The sequence below is a fragment of the Pipra filicauda genome, unplaced genomic scaffold (assembly GCF_003945595.2).
Source record: "Pipra filicauda isolate LSUMZ 115617 unplaced genomic scaffold, ASM394559v2 scaffold28_size6257848_pilon, whole genome shotgun sequence".
Lineage (NCBI taxonomy): Eukaryota > Metazoa > Chordata > Aves > Passeriformes > Pipridae > Pipra > Pipra filicauda.
This window is the reverse complement of record NW_024104409.1, coordinates 1,569,331-1,586,564: the sequence shown is the minus strand read 5'-3', so window position 1 is coordinate 1,586,564 and position 17,234 is coordinate 1,569,331. Positions and strand designations below refer to the sequence as shown.

Here is a 17,234-nt window from a genome sequence, read left to right as displayed (position 1 = left end):
ACAGTTCTTAGAAATGACACATTGACCTTTTCTTCACCATCTTAGAGAAACAAAAAAAGATAACAATCTTGACTACAACCAGACAAATTCCTAGCGAGTCCAGTTCTTCTAACTCGGGTTTGTACAGGCTCAGTCTAATTCAACACTGCAAACACAGAGATTGTGCAAGGAAAGGGAAAGTAGTATTCTGGTAGACATCCAGATGTTTTGCTAAATCTCCAGAAATAGATTCCTTCCTATTCGAAGTTTAAAATTGTGAGATTTCTTGCTGAAGTCAGAGTAAGCTTTTTAACCCAGGATAGAAGCCCTCTCTGAAGCTGTATTTAAAACTATAAAGAAGCAAGGAAAAGGTACATTGCAAATGAGATAGAAGAAGCCAAGATGTTTTAACAGACAAATAGCTGCTTGAGGCCAAATAAAGCATCCCAGAAGGCTCAGGCATTAAGAAATAGATATTAATTCGCTTTATTATGGATTTACCACATCTACCTAGTGACAATGATACAATTTGATTTGTTTCCCAGACCTTGTAAGCTCCACTGGTTGATATTTAAGTTGAAAAACATTAGGGCACAGGGTCTTGCAAGAAGAACATCAGAGAAAGCCAAAGCCTCTGCCAATGACTCTGACACCTCTCCTAACAAACAGGCATTTAATGTATGCAGTCTCAGGTCTGAATGGGTGCAGTTTTCTACAGGGGACAGTATGAACATTAAGAACCAGCCCACCATCTCTCCCAATAGAAGAACTGTGAAACACCAGGGGAGGCTGGTAGGTGAAAGGTTCAATGAAAGCAAAAGGATTTTGTTTGCAAAAGTGATTCTCCACGTGGTTAAGCTGTGGAGCACCTTGCCATGGATGCTGAAAATGATGGAAGTTTACGTCAAGAGGCGTCTTGATGGGTTTAAAGAAGAGAAACAAGAAGAGGGTTAGTAAATACACAGAAGCCATCTCTCTCTTGAGAAGTTACTGAGCCACAGATGGCTGTAGAATAGTAGTCAAAAGCTCCATCATGGTTTCCTGCCTATAATATTCCAGACATCCACTCTAAACTGCCAAGTACCATCCTAGATAATACTGGATTTTTGTTCTGAGCTAATGGATAGTTTTATATTCTTCTGATTCGGTCTCCCCTGGGATTGAATACACCCAGAAGTTTCATAGAAGCTGAAGCACAATCCCTCTTCTCCAGTTGTCCAAGGTCGCTTAATATGTTAGTGGCAGAGCTACAAATAAAACATTTGTTTCACCACCTACACTAATTCTGATGACTCAGTCATTTCTGTACAAATGAGCAAAGGAGAGGAAAGAAATCATTAATGAGCAATGAAGACAGTACACCTATAGCACAGCTCTAATTTGTCCTATTGGTCCTGTGATCAGAACTTCTTTACATTTTAGCATAAAAACAACGCATCCTACATTGCCTGATTTCCACTAACGTCTATAAAGCTGTAACATTACAGCAAGGAATGAATTATTGCCAAAGAAAGCAATTTAGTGGAAGCACGAGGTGTCGTGGAAATACTTCTGCTAAAATACAAGTGAGGAAACAGTTAACAATGTTAAATTTTCAGTATCAAGGTTTAGCATAACAACCAGCTGCTTGAATGCAAATGAAGGAAAATCCTCCCAGCTCAAGTTTCAGCAAGGTTGCTGGCAGGACTTTGGTGCCATGCATTGCTGTCACATACCACTCAGCTTCTGAATGACAGCTTTCCAATGTAAAATATTTAAATATAATCCTTGCATCTTCCAGTTTATACTTCAGCTAAGCAAATGTGAATATATAGTAAGTTCCACACCCAGGGAATCATATGCATGAAATTCTCAGTAAGATGGATGTTTTATGGTTGTGTGGCTGCTTTATAAGAAGCTGTTGTACACTGTGTGCTTTTGTGACCTGCTTTCTCTATGTGTGTTCTTCTTAGGGAATGGCTGTGTAGTCATTCTAGGCTGTGTTGTCATTTTAATGCCTCTTAGGCTGTGTAGTCATTTTAATCTGACATAAATCTGGCCTGTCACTGACCAGCTGCTCCCACTTGCTGCCTCCCTCATTTATGTACCTGATCTGTAAATCGCATCAGGGGACACATCCCGCTGAAAAAATAATCTGTCTCCCAGTGTGCTGAGTCAGGTTTGGCTTTGTGCTACATTTAATGTGATCAAACTCTGTCCCGTCCCCTCTCTGTGTCCCCACAGAATGCTACAAAACAAATTTATTAAAAATATGGGTTTTCTAGATCCAGATCGGTTTTACTCATCCTGTTCATTGCACAGCAACTGCAACTAATAACAGTGTTAGCATAAGGAACAAGGGATTGGGCCTGAAAAGTAGGTGCCTCCCTTTCAATAGCCACCTGGACACATGTGGGTTTAAATACACTGAGCTGTTTGTCTCACAGAAGTATTTTGTCAGATGAAATATTAATAAACAAGTTACAAGAGCATATAAATCATAACCTTGCAAGCTTTTCATCATACTCCTGTGGCAGAAGATGCACCTTACCACTTTCTCATTCTTGGCTTATTCTTATGTCTTTCTTCAGTAGATGTCTGTTCACTGTCAAACTCAGAAACACCAGCCTATATCTACTTCATAATCTACAAAAGCTGACTGCGCAGCCGTGTCATAAATAAATCCTAGAGTTAAACCAGTTAAAACAGATTCAGTCAACAAAATAATTATTTTCATACAATATTCTTTATGATAATGTTTACAAATGTAAGGTGAAAAAATTGAAACAATTATATCTAAACATCTGTATACAAGCAGATTCCAAAACCTTAACAAAAAAATAGCTATTTTAAAGTCCTGTAAAGGAGTAATATTTCACATCCTTGTTGTGATCAATAGGATACTAGAGAGAAAGAGAAAATCTTAGCCTACTGACAAAAATTGCAGTTGTTTATAAAAATATACTTTTTATATTCTTCATCATCTTTCTGTAATATTTTCATTTAATTATATCCTGCTAACATTCTAAACAAGCATAATGACTGTATTTTTTTGTATTTAAAAAAGTATCAGTAGAATGACAGTGGGTCACCCTCAGTCTTGTTACTAAATCCTGTTTGGTAAAAGGTATGGGAAAATGGTGTACACAGAAAGTAGAATGTTTTTATTGTTCAGATAAACAGCCTTGTAGTGTTTTAATGTATTGGACCAGAATGAGCTTCGTGGCTGAGGAAACTTTCATAGGGCTTTTGTAAGATGTAAATACAGAAATGTAAATGTAATGTAAATACAGAAGTGACATAACTGACTGATGTTTCATCTGGAGATTAAGATACTCCAGCTGTACTGGGGGACAGATACAAGTGAATGAGCTTGGCTTACAAAAAGTCAGTTAGCTTGTTAGCTTGGCAATTAGCTTATTATTATTATCATAATAATTTGTAACTAATGTCAGTAATTTGGAGTGTGGACTGACATCACAGCTAAACAGCAGAGCCAGCCACTGCCAAAGGGTAGCCTTGCTTCTAGCATGTCCAGCCAATCACTTCTGCAATTTCCTTCATGCCAACGCTGGGACTCATCTGATGCTGTACTGAGCCAGTTCAGGCAATTAAACCTCAGAAAACTAATCCTACAAAAAGTAGTGATTAAGCTTCAGCCGTTTGGCCCTGTGACCTTCACATGTAAATAAAAACATCTGTACATAGGTATTTTAAAACCTTACAAAACACAAGAAAAAAAAAAAAACAGTACTATTTGAAAGGTCTGCAACTGAGACACTTCGTATCCATTGGGATCAATAGGCTGAGTAATGGGAAAATCTGACAAATTTTACAGTTGTGTGTAGGAAAATGAAAGGTTGTATATTCTACATATCTCTGTAATTTTAAAAAATGTAAAAATCAGGTAAATATTTGCTAGCAGAAACTCTTATTTCTTCTTTATCAGCCAGGAACTGTTATTCTGCCTCTGGAGCTCCGCTTAGCTAAGTTTGTAGCTTCCTTTTTAAATAACTTCAGCGGAAACTGTGGCCTAACCAAAGAAGGGCTGCTTTTTAAGATCTAAACAAATCTGTAGTCAGAGACCAACTGGCTCCACGACCTCCAAGAACCCGAGTTGGATCTTCCTCGTTTTCAGCTGCCCCTCATTTGCACAAACGCGCCTTCAATTCTCGGCGCCTCCCCAGTCCCTCTGCGTTCAGCGGCCCAAGAACCCCACACAAACAGAAGCATCGCTCCCTCCCCAGCCTGCCTGGGAAGCTCAGCGACGTCACCACCACGTGCACCCTGCGCGCTCCCGTCACACCCTCCGGGCAAGGGCCTCCCAAAACCGGGGATCCCAAAGCCTGATTGGCGGAGTCGCCCCAGTCCGCCCGCGGGGAGAAGGAGCGTCCCCAGGCGCCCAGGGCTGCCATGGGTGAGGAGGTGGCGCAGCCCCGGCGGCCTGGGATCGGCGTGGGGGTGGTGGTCACCAGCGCCGCGCACCCCAACTGCGTCCTGCTGGGCAAGAGGAAAGGCGCCGTGGGGGCCGGCACCTACCAGCTCCCCGGAGGCCACCTGGAGTTCGGGTAGGAGCCCTGCGCCCTCCCCTCCCCGCCCTCGTGTGCTGTGCCGTGCCTTCCTTTCCCTTCCCGTCCCGTCCCGTCCCGCAGGGAGAGCCTGGCGGAGTGCGCGGCGCGGGAGACGCTGGAGGAGGCGGCGCTGCGACTGCGCCACGTGCGGTTCGCGTCGGCCGTGAACGCGGTGTGCGCGTCCGCGCGGTACCACTACGTCACCGTGCTCATGAAGGGCGAGGCCGAGCCCGGCGCGGAGCCGCGCAACCAGGAGCCCGACAAGAACGAGGGTGAGTAATGAATGTGACGGAACAGAAGGGACTGGGTGGGAAGGGACCCTAAAGATCATCTAGTTCCAACCCCCCTGCCACGGGCAGGGGCACCTTCCATTAGATCAGGTGGAAGATCTAGTGGAAGATCTAGGTCAGCTCCATCCAGCCTGGCCTTGAACTCTTCCAGGGATGGGGCATCCACAGCTTTTCCGGGCAACAGAGAAGTTGCTCGGACAGAATGACTGCATGCAACTGAGAACTTGGCTTTATGTTGGTAGTTTCTGCACGATCCATCCTGACTTGCAGAGGAAGAATTTTTATAACACAGAATCACAGAATACCCTGAGTTGGAAGCGACCCACAACGATCATCAAAATCCAACTCCTGGCCCCATGCAGGACAACCCCAACAGTCCCACCATGTACCTGAGAGCTTTGTCCAAACGCTCCTTGAACTCTGTCAGGCTTGGTGCCGTGATCACTTCCTTGGGGAGCCTGTTCCAGTGCCTGACCACTCTCTGGGTGAAGAACCTTTTCCCAAAATTCAGCCTAAACCTCCTGTGTCTTAATTCTATACTCTGATTTTTTTCCCCTTCTTTTTTTCCCCCCTGCAGGCTGGGAATGGGTTAAATGGGATGAATTTCCTCCAGCAGATCAACTATTCTGGGCCTTACGCTGCTTAAGAGAGCAAGGTTACAATCCCTTTACGGAAGAGCTTGATCATCTAAAGGGGTACACAGGAAGTCACCAACTAGGGTAAAACCAAATTGTACGTATGTAACACACTAAAGGACAGAGCTGCTTTTTTCGATGTGAAAGAAAAAAAGGGGTTATTGTGCTCACGCTGCCCATGTGAAAATATTACCCTTCCCAAAGCCAGAAAGATGCCAAATGTTTCAGTGCTTTTACCATATTTCACACAACAGCGGTCTCTCATTCCAGAGTTATTTCTAGCTGCAGTGGTTAACAATTAATATTTGCTTTTATAGCAAACTCAGAGTGTTTTGTCTGGTTAATCTTTATACAGATGAACAGCCCTTTGGAAGTTAGAACTAGCCAGAGAAGCTTACTCACTTAGAAACAGTTGCAGCATCAGGCCCAAGAAAACTTACTTGTTTAGACCATTGCCCTGCTTTATATGTAAACTTACTTTGTATGTCATGCTGCTTTTCTATAATTATTGGATCACTTTTAAAACTTAGCCCTGTCTCTTAGTTTTAGTTATGAAGTTACTGTCATGAAAAAAAGTTACATTTCACAGACAATGCCTCATTCTCCTGCAGACAGCAGTGTATACTTGAAAATGAAGGGTTTTATAAATATGAAGGTTATGATGGCTTATTGCAGGGAATGACATTCCCTGATCCTTCTTGTCACTTGCTTTTGTAACAGAGTTCTGTTTGCGGCCTCAGATACATTGAATTTATCTGTAAAAATGTCACAGATCTCTGCAGTTGATCTGACTTAATGTTACTAAAGTCTTATAATGGTGCCTACAGTGTTCTACTAGGCTGACATAAATAACAAAATTCTCTCATTTATAGGTGTAGCTCAATGGCAAAAGTGATACTTTTTTGCTAAAGGGAGTTGTCAGTATTAAACAGCTCAGATGGTGTAATTCTGTATGGCTACTGGGACTCGATAAAATTGTGACTTTTCAGTTTGACATGATTAAATGACTGAATATGTAGTGAAGATACATACAAAAGATACATACAAAACCAATGCATTTATATTTTTAATTTTTCTAGAATCTGTAACCAAATTTGGTTATTTTCCAGCTGTAGTTACTAGGACATCAGCAATTAATTTTAGGATATGACTTTTAAAGAAATCACTAATTGGCTCATTTTTTTTCTCGTCAGGGTTCTTTAACACAGTTCTCGTCTGTTGCTCTTAGATATACTCATTGTACAAAAATGTTGTGAAATATCTTTAATTTCTTTTTAATAAAACACAAGCACAATATTGAAAATTAAAATTGTCTGAAATTATGAGTTGAATCTTCAGTTCTTAAATAAGCTTGAGGGGTTTAAAGCTCTTCCTTACTTTGCATGTACATTTTCTTAAATGGAGATGACTCTTTTTTGCTGAGAAGCAGGCACAGTGATACGAGGTATAAGGACACTACTGCCGATGGAAAACCTCCTGCTTAAGAGTTTTAAGTATTACCTATGTGCAATTTTCCTTATGACAGAAACCCTTTCTCTGAAGTGAAGAAAGAAGATAATGTTATACAGCAGTTTTGGAACTGGACATATCACCGAAAATTCCTTTGCTACTGTACCTTTGTAAAAAGCTTATTTTTTCTATTCAGAAGTAGAGATTTGCTTCCTGAAAGCAACCTTATGTACACTGAAAATTATTCTACCCAGCAGTCAACAAAGAAGCTGTACGAATAGTTGACAGATGTCCTACCCATCTGTCACAAAAAATAATGAGGAAAAAAAAAATTAAATTATTTAGTACAATTTTAAATTTGAGAAGGCCTCTAGCTCCTAATGAGAAAACAGTGGCCACTGTAAAATGCCTTGTCATGCAATAAATACTTTCTTACCCTATTTTGTTAATGGTTATATTTATTCTATCTCTTTTAAATACACAAATAGTTACTGAAATGAGGACACAAACAGTATCTCCATATGTCAGCCTTTCTGTATCCTTTTTAAGTGGACTGATTAAGTGACTACAATGCATTACTGCAACCAGCTGTCAGCAATCCCCAACTTAAATAACCATCTGTATGTATCATGCATTTGTATTTCCCATCTCCACCCCACCCCCCAAAATCTGGTTTAGTAGATTTTCGCTGCTAAGACCCAGTTCTTTCAACTAAGTCTTCACTTTGCTTTTTGGTACTTTTGCTGAACAGAAAAATATATTATGTACGTATCTAAACCACTGAATAACAACACTCAGTTATAACTTTGTGGTTCACTAAACTGCTTGTAACAGACAGAATTCACCTAAAATGGCATTATACTTAGCCAGAGTTGAGAAACATACTCATGAACTGTACACAGTTTGGAGCACTGATGCAAAAAAAGTGATTAGAATGCATCTTATATCCAGAGTCTGTTTTTATGCTAAGTGAACAGTGGGCAGAGCTGTTGTCTTACCTATTTCTTAGATTTAACACATTGGTCCCATTTAATCCTTTAATAGAGTAACACACAACCCAGAAACAGAAGTGGTCTTTGCTTCAGTTCCTTCCTTTCCTGTCTGGAAACAATCACCCTCTCCACGGTATTTCAGTTAGTGAACTACATGATACAGCCATATAAGAGTATTGGGTAGGTTGCAACATTACACTTTGCATGACTTAAGTATCTATTTTTGTATTTCACTCCAAGAAAAGAATGTCCTTGTAATTTAAAAGATAAAAGAGACTAGTGAACTGCGTGTGTCATGTGTTGAGAGAGGCATTTAGAAAGAAAATGCTAATTCAATGATACAAAGCATTAAGTAACTCCATTTTGCAATATTGTGTACGATTCTGATCACATGTTTTAAGAAAAAAAACCATGAACGGTGTAGGCAAGGTTAACTAGGATGACTGAGACAGGGCACGTGTATTGGGATTAATGTGAATCAAAGAGGAAAGACGTTGAAGGTAAACATCTAAGAGGAAAGTACGATACTGAATAAAGGTTAAAATATAGATGCATATGAATAGTCTTAGATTGTGAAAGAGGTGACAGTTTAATAACTCTGAAGATACTTCCAAAAGGAACAGCTGAGACAAAAGCAAATTGCCCATTTCTCTTGAAACAAAATACACTGCCCCATATTATGTGATTGAACCTGACTGAAGTCCTTTTCCTTTCTGCATTCCTATGGGATTTGTACATATTTTGGTCATATGTGGCAGCATTACAAAGACTGTCTGAGCAAAGGAGGAAGTACCTGATTCATCAGATACTTCCTGTAAGGAATCTACAAAATGGAAAAGCAAAGAGAACTGTGATCTGTGCTGCAGGACAGAAACCTGTAACTGCCAGGGGTAACAGTTCCCATTAGTTTTCTGATTTGATCAGAAGGTTACCAAGAGAAAAGCAGTTGTCACAAAATGACTCCTAACGCAAAATAGAACAAGGAAAGGAAAGCCAAAGGAAGTGCCTTTGGAAAGACAAAATAACACTGTAGTTGAGGCAGGACATGCAACTGACCAAGTAAACAAATTAGCAGGTTCAAAGAACTAAAAAAAATTACAGATGACAAGAATAAAAAAATCTGTGAGCACTTTGAACGGAAAGGAGCTGAACCTGCGGTGTGCCTCCAGGGTCCCAGGACGCTTAACCAAGGGTTGGTGCAGCCTTGTGAATGGGCCCTCTGCTGCCTCAGGGTCTGCCAAGCTGCATGTGTACCTGATAGGGCCCACCTGATAAGGACAGGCTTTCTGTTTCTGACTCCTCCTCAGCTGCTTCTAACACTGAGTGGGCATTTTGCAAAGGCAAAAATGGAGTACAAACTTCTGAAACTCAATCAGAATTCAACCACGTGCTGGGATAAAATGTTGATGTTACAAGGTAACTCAGATTCAAGTTTGGAAAATTAGATCAAAGCTGAGTTTATTTATAACAAATCATTCATTATATAATACAATAATTACAAACTTTTTTTACACCTTATTGCCATATTTTTGTTCTTGGTAAACAGATGATCAAGAACATGGATTTAGGCAGTAACAAAAAAACAGATACTAAAATTACAAACTTCATGTCTCATTTCTGTGGCATAGAAAAGGTTATCATCAAAAGATCAAAGTTACTAACAAACATACAAGGGGATTCCCCTTACACCTTTTTTCCCAGGAACTTTTGTCATCTAATGTATAGTGAATACGTATATATATACACGTCTCTTGCAAACATACACATTCATACAATCACTGAAAATTTTACATCTCTCCCCAGCAGAAAGCTCCCAGTCATTTTACTTGAATATGTAACGGAAAAACAAAATCTACAGTCCGTGGTTTTAAATTAGTCACCCTATTTCTGAGCCAGCTGTTATCTTGTCCCTACAAAAGGCTGCCGGCGTAACAAAAGGATATTGCAGTTTGTGACAAACAGCATCCAACCTACCTTCACCACAGGAAAGGTCTACTAGGGATACTGTCCCTCTTGTACCTAGTCTGAGTCACTGCTGCTGCTTGAGGAGTCTGTTGACATAACTTCTACATCATCTTCATTCTCTTTATTGTGTCCTGGAGGCTCCAACATGAAGTCATTACTATGATTAGGAGGTAGCATGTTCATTGACATATCACTTGACTGCCAAGGATACTGAGGAGCAAGCACATCTGGAAAAAAATGGGCATAACCAACCAAACTATCAGTTTTGTATATCAAAAAAATTCAACATGACAGCTCAATCAGAACTTCAATTTGAAATCAAACCAAATCTTAAAATCCTTTCTGAATTTTGGACAGATGAAATCCTCCAGTAACAGCTGGAAAACATTTCATGATGGAATCACTCTCTGACTGTAAAAGTCTACTCTGCCAGAGAGGCCCATTTATGTAGATGGCTCTTGATCTCTCATCACCCCACTTCAAAACAGTATATATTTATACAGAGCTCAAAAGAACAGAAAAGACACGTGGACCCATCCTCAGCATTTCCCTGGTGGGTTGCTATGGACAGATGTCAGGGTACTACTCCTATTCAGCTCACCAACCCATTTTATCCAAGGTCAGAGGTTTACAGATCAAGTGGATGCAGAATTTCAAGTCACTTCCTAAGAGGTGACAATAGGATTAGACAGATGATCAGAAACACAAAAGCCAAGTTTACTATTTCTCCAATGGAGTTGTAATAGTTTGGGTTTTTTTTAACAAATTCAGCATAATTTTTGAAAGCAAGCTTTCCATAATGCCTGAAAAAGTGGCTTAAAAGACAGGTAGGAACTGTTTCTCATCTCCTATGAATCCAAACTAAGAAATTTTCCAGAATTTAGTCCAATCATTGTAGATTAATACTGAACATGTACAGAAGAACTGAACTCTTGATTCAATTACTGTAATTTACTGCTAAATTCTATTTCAGCATGAATGAATGAATCCCACTGAAGTCAATGGAAGTGCCTATTTCACTAAGTAATTAAGGGATTCAAGCTCAATTCCTACAGTCAGTTGTCCCTTGCCATGTCTTTTCAATCCAGAACTTTTAAGCATAAACTTAAAGAAAGGCAGGGGATAAAAATAAACCTCTTTTCTTCCAAATACAGCTTTCACAATTCCATACTTTGTCATCACTACTAAGAAAATGTTGCTCTGAAAATGCTTCTTTCTAATATGATTTAATATCACTTAGTTTAAAGCCATTTAAAATAAATGAACTCTGATTTGCTTTTGCTAAGGGAAATGTGTAATTGCTGTGACTGTACAAGGAATAAAGAAAAGCAAAACAAAACTGAGTTTCTCTTACCTGGCAGTCTGCCCGCTGCAAGTGCATCCCCTGGTAAGTGTCCATTAACTCCATTGGTGGATGGGTTGTTCATCTGACCCAAGAGACCACTCCTCATTTCCAGATCTGTAGGATATGGCCTACGTGGGTCCCCTTAAAAAAAATGTTTTGAAATATTTAACAATTGTCTTGCAGACATTAGTTTTCTCTTCAGTGCCAAGTTTAATGACCAAAAAACCCCATACTCTGCTTAGTAAGCAACAAGCATCACACCTGTTTTATTAAAATCCAAGCCTGGCTTTCACTTAGACTTTCTTTGTTCATTCAAACTTGGCAGAAAATGCACATTTAAAAAGAAAACAAACAACCCAAAACAACTATAACCAAAAAACCCTACCACGTTTAGAAGATATCTTTGCTCTCCCTGGTACTTTATACCTAAATGGCAAGGACTGGATCAAACACATTTTCATTTTGGACAACAAGGGAGTAGTACCCAAAATTGAAATAGTCCTGAATGAAAGTCCTGCTTCTGACTCCATGGATTACCAACATCCTCTGAAAAGAATCCTGTAAGGGGCAAAAGGGAACACAACCAGGCATGCGTAAAAGCCTTTAGAATACTTGGTTTTAACTTACAATCCGGGCCAACATTCAGGGGAAAAAGGCAAAGGAGAGCAGAGGATGCCAGTCAGTTAATGGAAATACATAGTTCCATAGCCTCTTGAATACATGTGAAGTGGATATCCATTTTTGTTGAAAATATTAGATATAACTGCTGAAAACAATATTACTCTAATAAACCCCAGCGGTTTTCACCATATAAAAACATTACAAGAATAGATATTAACCATGATTTATTACAGAAAAGAAATCTATTGTCATAAACACGATAGTTACCTGGTACCCATGTCAGAGGGGCACAAACAGCATTGCTAGCACTGATCCTATGGGCATATTTAATTATTTCTTCAGAGGAAATGGCACCTGGAAGAATGGAAAAAAAGTTGCTGTATTCTCAAGAGATTGCATCATTTAACTATTTCAGAATATTGGACACTAATATCTAAAAGACTGGGAATGTGATTTTGCCAAACATTAAGAGCCTGGTTCAAATGCAATGACTGTTCAGAAGATTCTCAGACTATGCAAAGATGAGCTTTGCAGTGATTTTACAGCCACAAGTTTGGTACACCTTCAATGTCAACAGTTCTCCAACCTTGTGAAAAACACAAACCAATCTCTTAAACAGTGTACTTGACAAACACAATTTGTAAAACTTCAGCACCTGATTTTTTATGGAGTTTTTTGTAGTAAAAAATTGTTTTGTTTGTTTGTTTAGTAATTGCAGAGCATACCTGTAGGAGTCCTTCTAAATATGTGCCTCTATTAGAGTAATAAAAACTTTACAAAATTCCTTGATTTTTTTAGATGAAAGAGGTATAACAAAAGGATAAAAGACACTGTAAAAAAAACCAAACCAAAAACCAGAGAAAATGCCTCCCTCTCCCAGAAAAAAGGTCAGTTTAGCTTGGCAAGTACCACAGTATGTCAGGAATTGCTACAAACTAGTATCAGCAGCTAGGCAGTCTTTCAAATACAATGCACATACACACAAACATTCTCTCCCTCTCCTCAACAGACCAATTGAGGCAATTTGGTGAGACACCTAGATAATCACATATACTATTATCAGTCCAAGAAGACTGTTGAGACACTTTACAATTAAGATGTTTCCAAAAAAAATATTTATTTCCTGCTTTTTTATTCTGAGGAAATGGTTATAGTTTCATAATGAAATGGAAATTTGTCTACACATAAAGCATCCAAAATCTGTGGTAGCAGAATTAAAAAAATAAAAAATAAAAAAGCCCCAGTTTGAGCTCACTAGCAACTTTCTTTACAACTGCATTTATGTAGTATGTACAATCACTGATACTCACCTTTCCGCGCCTTTTCAATTGATTTCAGTTTTTCCTTTGCTTGATAAACAGCTGTTGCCTAGTTGCAAAAAAAAAAAACACAAAGTAAACCAAACCTTCAATGCATCTTTAATTTGTGCACATCTACATAAAGTCAGCTCTGTGAATAAACCCCTTAGTTTAATTGCATTTGAAGAGAGAAATTATTCAGTGAACATTTTCAAAATATACAGAATAAAGTAGGTTTAGAAGAAAATTAGCATTATAAAACAAAACTCAATACCATGATAACTAAACAGCATTTGACTACTGTGAAAAAACCCAAACCACTAAGCTCTTATGAAGTTTTAAACATTTAAATCTTCTCAAACTAACATAACACCACTTTACCACCTTTTCCACAAGAAGATGCTCAAAAGAAAACACATCATTATGAACTTACCAGTATGTGCTCTGCTTCTTTTAGTTGTTTCTGCAGCTGCTGAATATCATTATCCCGCTTTTCTACTACCTTTTCTAAAAGCTGCATTTCATGATGGATTTTTCCCTGATCAACTGCCAACTTCATTAGCTCTTGAAACTCTCCATCTCTCTGAATCAGCAGTTCCAGGATCTATTGAACAAGAGTTTTGTAGAACTTTTAATTTGGCTAGAGTAACAACACGCCCTCAGCCGTGCTACAAAGAGGAGCAAATGACATCCATAGGAGTATTTTTGTTTGAATGAAAACTGAAACAAAATTTCTTTCTATTTGCAGAAACAGCCTATGAAGCCTACAACAAAGGAACAACAACAGGAGAACCAAGAACGCCTCTGTAGCAGGGCCAAAACCTCATCATCAACATTAGCTTGAGGATAGCCAAGGACAAAGGGAGAAAGAAAGAACAAACAAAAGAACGAACAAAAGAACGGAAAAAAATTAGAAGTAAGGCATTAGGCTTACCCAAAGAAACACAGTTTAGAAAGTCAGCTTACCTGGCTCTCCTCTCCCGGTTGTGGAAGCTTTTGGTTTCTTGAAATTGCCAAAATTTCTATTAGTTCCCTGAAAGGAGAACTCTGTTAGTGCAATTTTCTAGGGCATTATTGTTGATGGAAGGGTATGGACAGATTGCTCCAGGATCAATATGATCAGGCAAATGTCGGATTTATTAGGAGAAAGACAGATTATATAGTGCTCATGACGCTCAGCTTCTTGTTCACACTACATTGGTTACATAAGGAAAACATGCTCTGCTGTTCCCTGCTAATTGGACCACAACAGGTGGTCATAGGAGATGAGAAAACTTTATTCACCTCCCAAAAACTCCTCCCTGGCATCTTGGCACAAGGCCTGCAGCCATATTAGTGGCGCAGCATTTTTTACTATCTGCACCCAGCCATGCCAGGGGAGAAATCACAGAAATGCAACAGAAACTGTTCACACAATTTCTGTGCTACGACACATTATCACATCAAGTCTTCATAAAATTATCAGAGTACTGGTATAATTACAAAAGTATTCATGGACTTGAGTATTTTAGAGTTTTATAGTACAGTGTAGGCAGGCATGTCTCAACCAAGAGAGCACATTTTCTTCTTTTTTCTTGGAGTTCATGAAGTACTTGGATATTTGTACTCAAGAAACGTGCTAAGTTCCTGTCAAACTATAAAAGACATAAGCAGAAGCTGAGAAAAGAAACAGTATAATGAAAGTTGTCTTCACCATTTTACTTCTCTACTTTTTCTCCATTTTTTTGCCAACGGAGCAGGTTTCACATGTGTGTTTAGAGCAATTAAGTCCACACTGCAGAGTCAGTTGTGAAACTACTTTTACAACAAGTATTTCCACAATGGTATATTAGTTGTGTATCAAACACATAAAAATACCAAAAAACTGGTAATAGTGCTAGGTTAGAAGTGCTTCTCCAACAAACCTCTTGATCACACTTCCATGTAGCCAGCTACTTTGCCACTGTTCTGAAAAGCCAGTAAGAACCTCTGAGGGACCACAATACAAAAAAGCATTTTCTGTAAATTCAGCAAAGTTAATTGGCTTTTAAGGCTACGGATGGCAATTCAACCCTATACATGAGTAACTCTGTATCTGAAGACACTGTCCTTGGAAGGACTGATTCTTTGCTTGCTCCACTGTCAGCAGCTCAGTAGGATGTATGACTGATACAGCAGTGGGACCAGAACCTTAAAATGAAAACAGGTACTTTTCAAAATGTCTGAAACAACCCTCACCAGTAAAGCTCTAAATAGCACCTTAGTCTATGTCTCTTGCTCATTCCTGAACACTACAATGATTTTAGATGGTTAAAGAAACTTGCCATTGTCACTAAAGCTTTATTCTACCTGGCCAATACTGGGTAGTACCAAATTAAATCTATTGCAGGTAGGTCAACTACTGCCATCAAGGCCGATGTCATGGAGCACTATAATTCTGCCCTGTGTTAGCCAGACATGCACAGACACAGATTCAAAAGTATATGAAGGCCGCAGATTAGACATGTTGCTTTATTTTTGCCCCCACCACCAAACCGATATTATGATTGTGAAAGGCCTAGCTCCAGGGTGCTGCAACACTTTGCTGATCAACAGGAAGATTCAGTAAATGCTGCTGAGGGTTGCTCTGGATTCATTATGGTAGAATATTAGTTCCAACATTTAAAAAAAAGTTTACATAAAGAACAAGTGTTTGTTTTTTCCAAAACTACATATTCTTCAGCAACCCTTGTATCACAATAAAATCTAAGACTGAGGATAAAACCTAACTAGACACAACAAGGGCAACTGGCCAATACCTTGTCCTACTAGTAGCAATCATAGAGCAAGCCAGCTATATGGATAGTATTATTCCCTCTGAAAATGTTTTCCTAAGCTCCTGCTCTCCTTGAGAGGTGGAAAATAATTAGTTGAACTTCACTGCCAGCAACAACGGTGGACAGCTTGGATAAGGGCTACCAGTCTGGCCTTAAGAGCATGGACCAAGTATCTAATCTGAGCACTTATAACACTCCAAAGATGAGCCCTGCAGCCTACCGGAGTCATTTAACACTAATACAGGCAATGAGCAGAACAGCTCATTTCATGCAACACCATCTACACATTTCTGACTTCAGCATAATTTTTAGTGACTAATGCCTAAAATCGGTGTATGAAGGTGCATTTCACAGGAAATGCAGGTGTCAACCAAAAGAGAACGACAAGTGGGAGAATAAGGAACCTCCCCTTCTCTCTGAAAATATGAAACGAAGCATCGCCGGCGCTTTCCCACCGGGGTGAGCGCGGGGAGCAGCGCAGAGCCGGGCCGGGCCGTGTCCCCGCGCAGGACCAGCCCCTCTCCCGGGGGAACGGGCCTGGGAACGGCGGGAGAACAGGAGAACGTGTACTCGAGCCGGGCCAGCGATCGGGTCGCGCCGATCCCCTCCCACCCCAAGCCCAGGGGCTCCCGCTCCTCCTGCCGCCCCCGCCGGAGGCTCCGCGCACGCATGGCTCCGGCCGCCCTCGCCCCACTCCCGGTGCCCCGCCGCCACCTGGGGCCGACGGGCGGGCGAGCGTGGTACCTGGCCAAGAGCTCGAGGTCCTCCAGTGCCGCCAGGAGCCGGTCCCGGGTGCTGCTCCGCTCCCCGCCGCCCCCGCCGCCCGCCGCCGCCGCCGCCGCCATCGCGCTCTGGGCGCGGACCCGAGCGGCACCCGCCCCCCGCGGCTCGCGGCAGCGCCCCCGCCGGCCGAGGGACCAACTGCAGCCGCACGGCGCAGCGCATGCGCAGGGAGGCCGTGGGGGGAGATGGTTCCTCCCTTTGCCGGTGGCGCCCGTGAGGCGCGGCGGGACGGGACGGGTGGGAAGGGCCTGCGAGGGTGAGCTGGTCTTGTAGAGAGCCGTGGGCGTGAGGAGCGAGGAGGTAGCATCTGCTTTGGTGAGGCCAGATGAGCGTCTGTGAGCGCCCTCTCCTGCAGCCGGGTCGTTACACGAGGATCTGCGCTTGTTGCTCTTGGAATCACAGGATCAATTAGGTTGAAAAAGACCTCTGAGGTCGAGTCCAACCTATGACAGAACGCTGTCATGTCAACTAGACCGGCACTGAGTGCCATGTCCAGTCTTCCCTTAAACACCTACAGGGACGGTGACTCCAC

General features: G+C 40.9%; 2 protein-coding genes across 4 annotated transcripts; one reads left to right on the top strand and one right to left on the bottom strand.

Moving 5' to 3' along the window:
- Positions 1-4,267: 4,267 nt before the first annotated feature.
- Positions 4,268-14,824, top strand: NUDT15 (nudix hydrolase 15). Of its 3 annotated transcripts, XM_027721371.2 has the most exons (4): positions 4,273-4,526; positions 4,611-4,801; positions 5,397-5,551; positions 6,980-7,343. In XM_027721371.2, the coding sequence occupies exons 1-3, from the start codon at positions 4,372-4,374 to the stop codon at positions 5,540-5,542; spliced, it is 492 nt and encodes a 163-aa protein (XP_027577172.1). In that variant the 5' UTR covers positions 4,273-4,371; the 3' UTR covers positions 5,543-5,551; positions 6,980-7,343. The 3 variants fall into 3 exon arrangements, with proteins under 3 accessions (XP_039238857.1, XP_027577173.1, XP_027577172.1); XM_039382923.1 differs by lacking the exons at positions 5,397-5,551; positions 6,980-7,343 and adding an exon at positions 13,873-14,824 and having other exon boundaries at positions 4,268-4,526; XM_027721372.2 differs by lacking the exon at positions 6,980-7,343 and having other exon boundaries at positions 4,268-4,526; positions 5,062-5,489.
- Positions 9,322-16,769, bottom strand: MED4 (mediator complex subunit 4). Its single transcript, XM_027721369.2, has 7 exons — positions 16,664-16,769; positions 14,091-14,157; positions 13,558-13,728; positions 13,137-13,194; positions 12,094-12,180; positions 11,215-11,346; positions 9,322-10,087 (listed from the first exon to the last, which is right to left on the bottom strand). Exons 1-7 carry the CDS (start codon positions 16,762-16,764, stop codon positions 9,915-9,917), a joined length of 789 nt encoding a protein of 262 aa, XP_027577170.2. The 5' UTR covers positions 16,765-16,769; the 3' UTR covers positions 9,322-9,914.
- Between the last annotated feature and the right edge of the window lie 465 nt (positions 16,770-17,234).

What these genes read in the sequence shown, in the direction of transcription:
- NUDT15 (XM_027721371.2), top strand. Translation starts at nt 4,372, where the DNA reads ATGGGTGAGGAGGTGGCGCAGCCCCGGCGGCCTGGGATCGGCGTGGGG. An exon ending in GGAGGCCACCTGGAGTTCGG is followed by an intron (nt 4,527 to 4,610) that starts GTAGGAGCCCTG and finishes CCCGTCCCGCAG; the next exon opens with GGAGAGCCTGGCGGAGTGCG. An exon ending in GGAGCCCGACAAGAACGAGG is followed by an intron (nt 4,802 to 5,396) that starts GTGAGTAATGAA and finishes TCCCCCCTGCAG; the next exon opens with GCTGGGAATGGGTTAAATGG.
- MED4 (XM_027721369.2), bottom strand. Translation starts at nt 16,764, where the DNA reads ATGGCGGCGGCGGCGGCGGCGGGCGGCGGGGGCGGCGGGGAGCGGAGC. An exon ending in AACCGGGAGAGGAGAGCCAG is followed by an intron (nt 13,729 to 14,090) that starts GTAAGCTGACTT and finishes CTTGTTCAATAG; the next exon opens with ATCCTGGAACTGCTGATTCA. An exon ending in CCCTCTGACATGGGTACCAG is followed by an intron (nt 11,347 to 12,093) that starts GTAACTATCGTG and finishes ATTTTTTTTAAG; the next exon opens with GGGACCCACGTAGGCCATAT.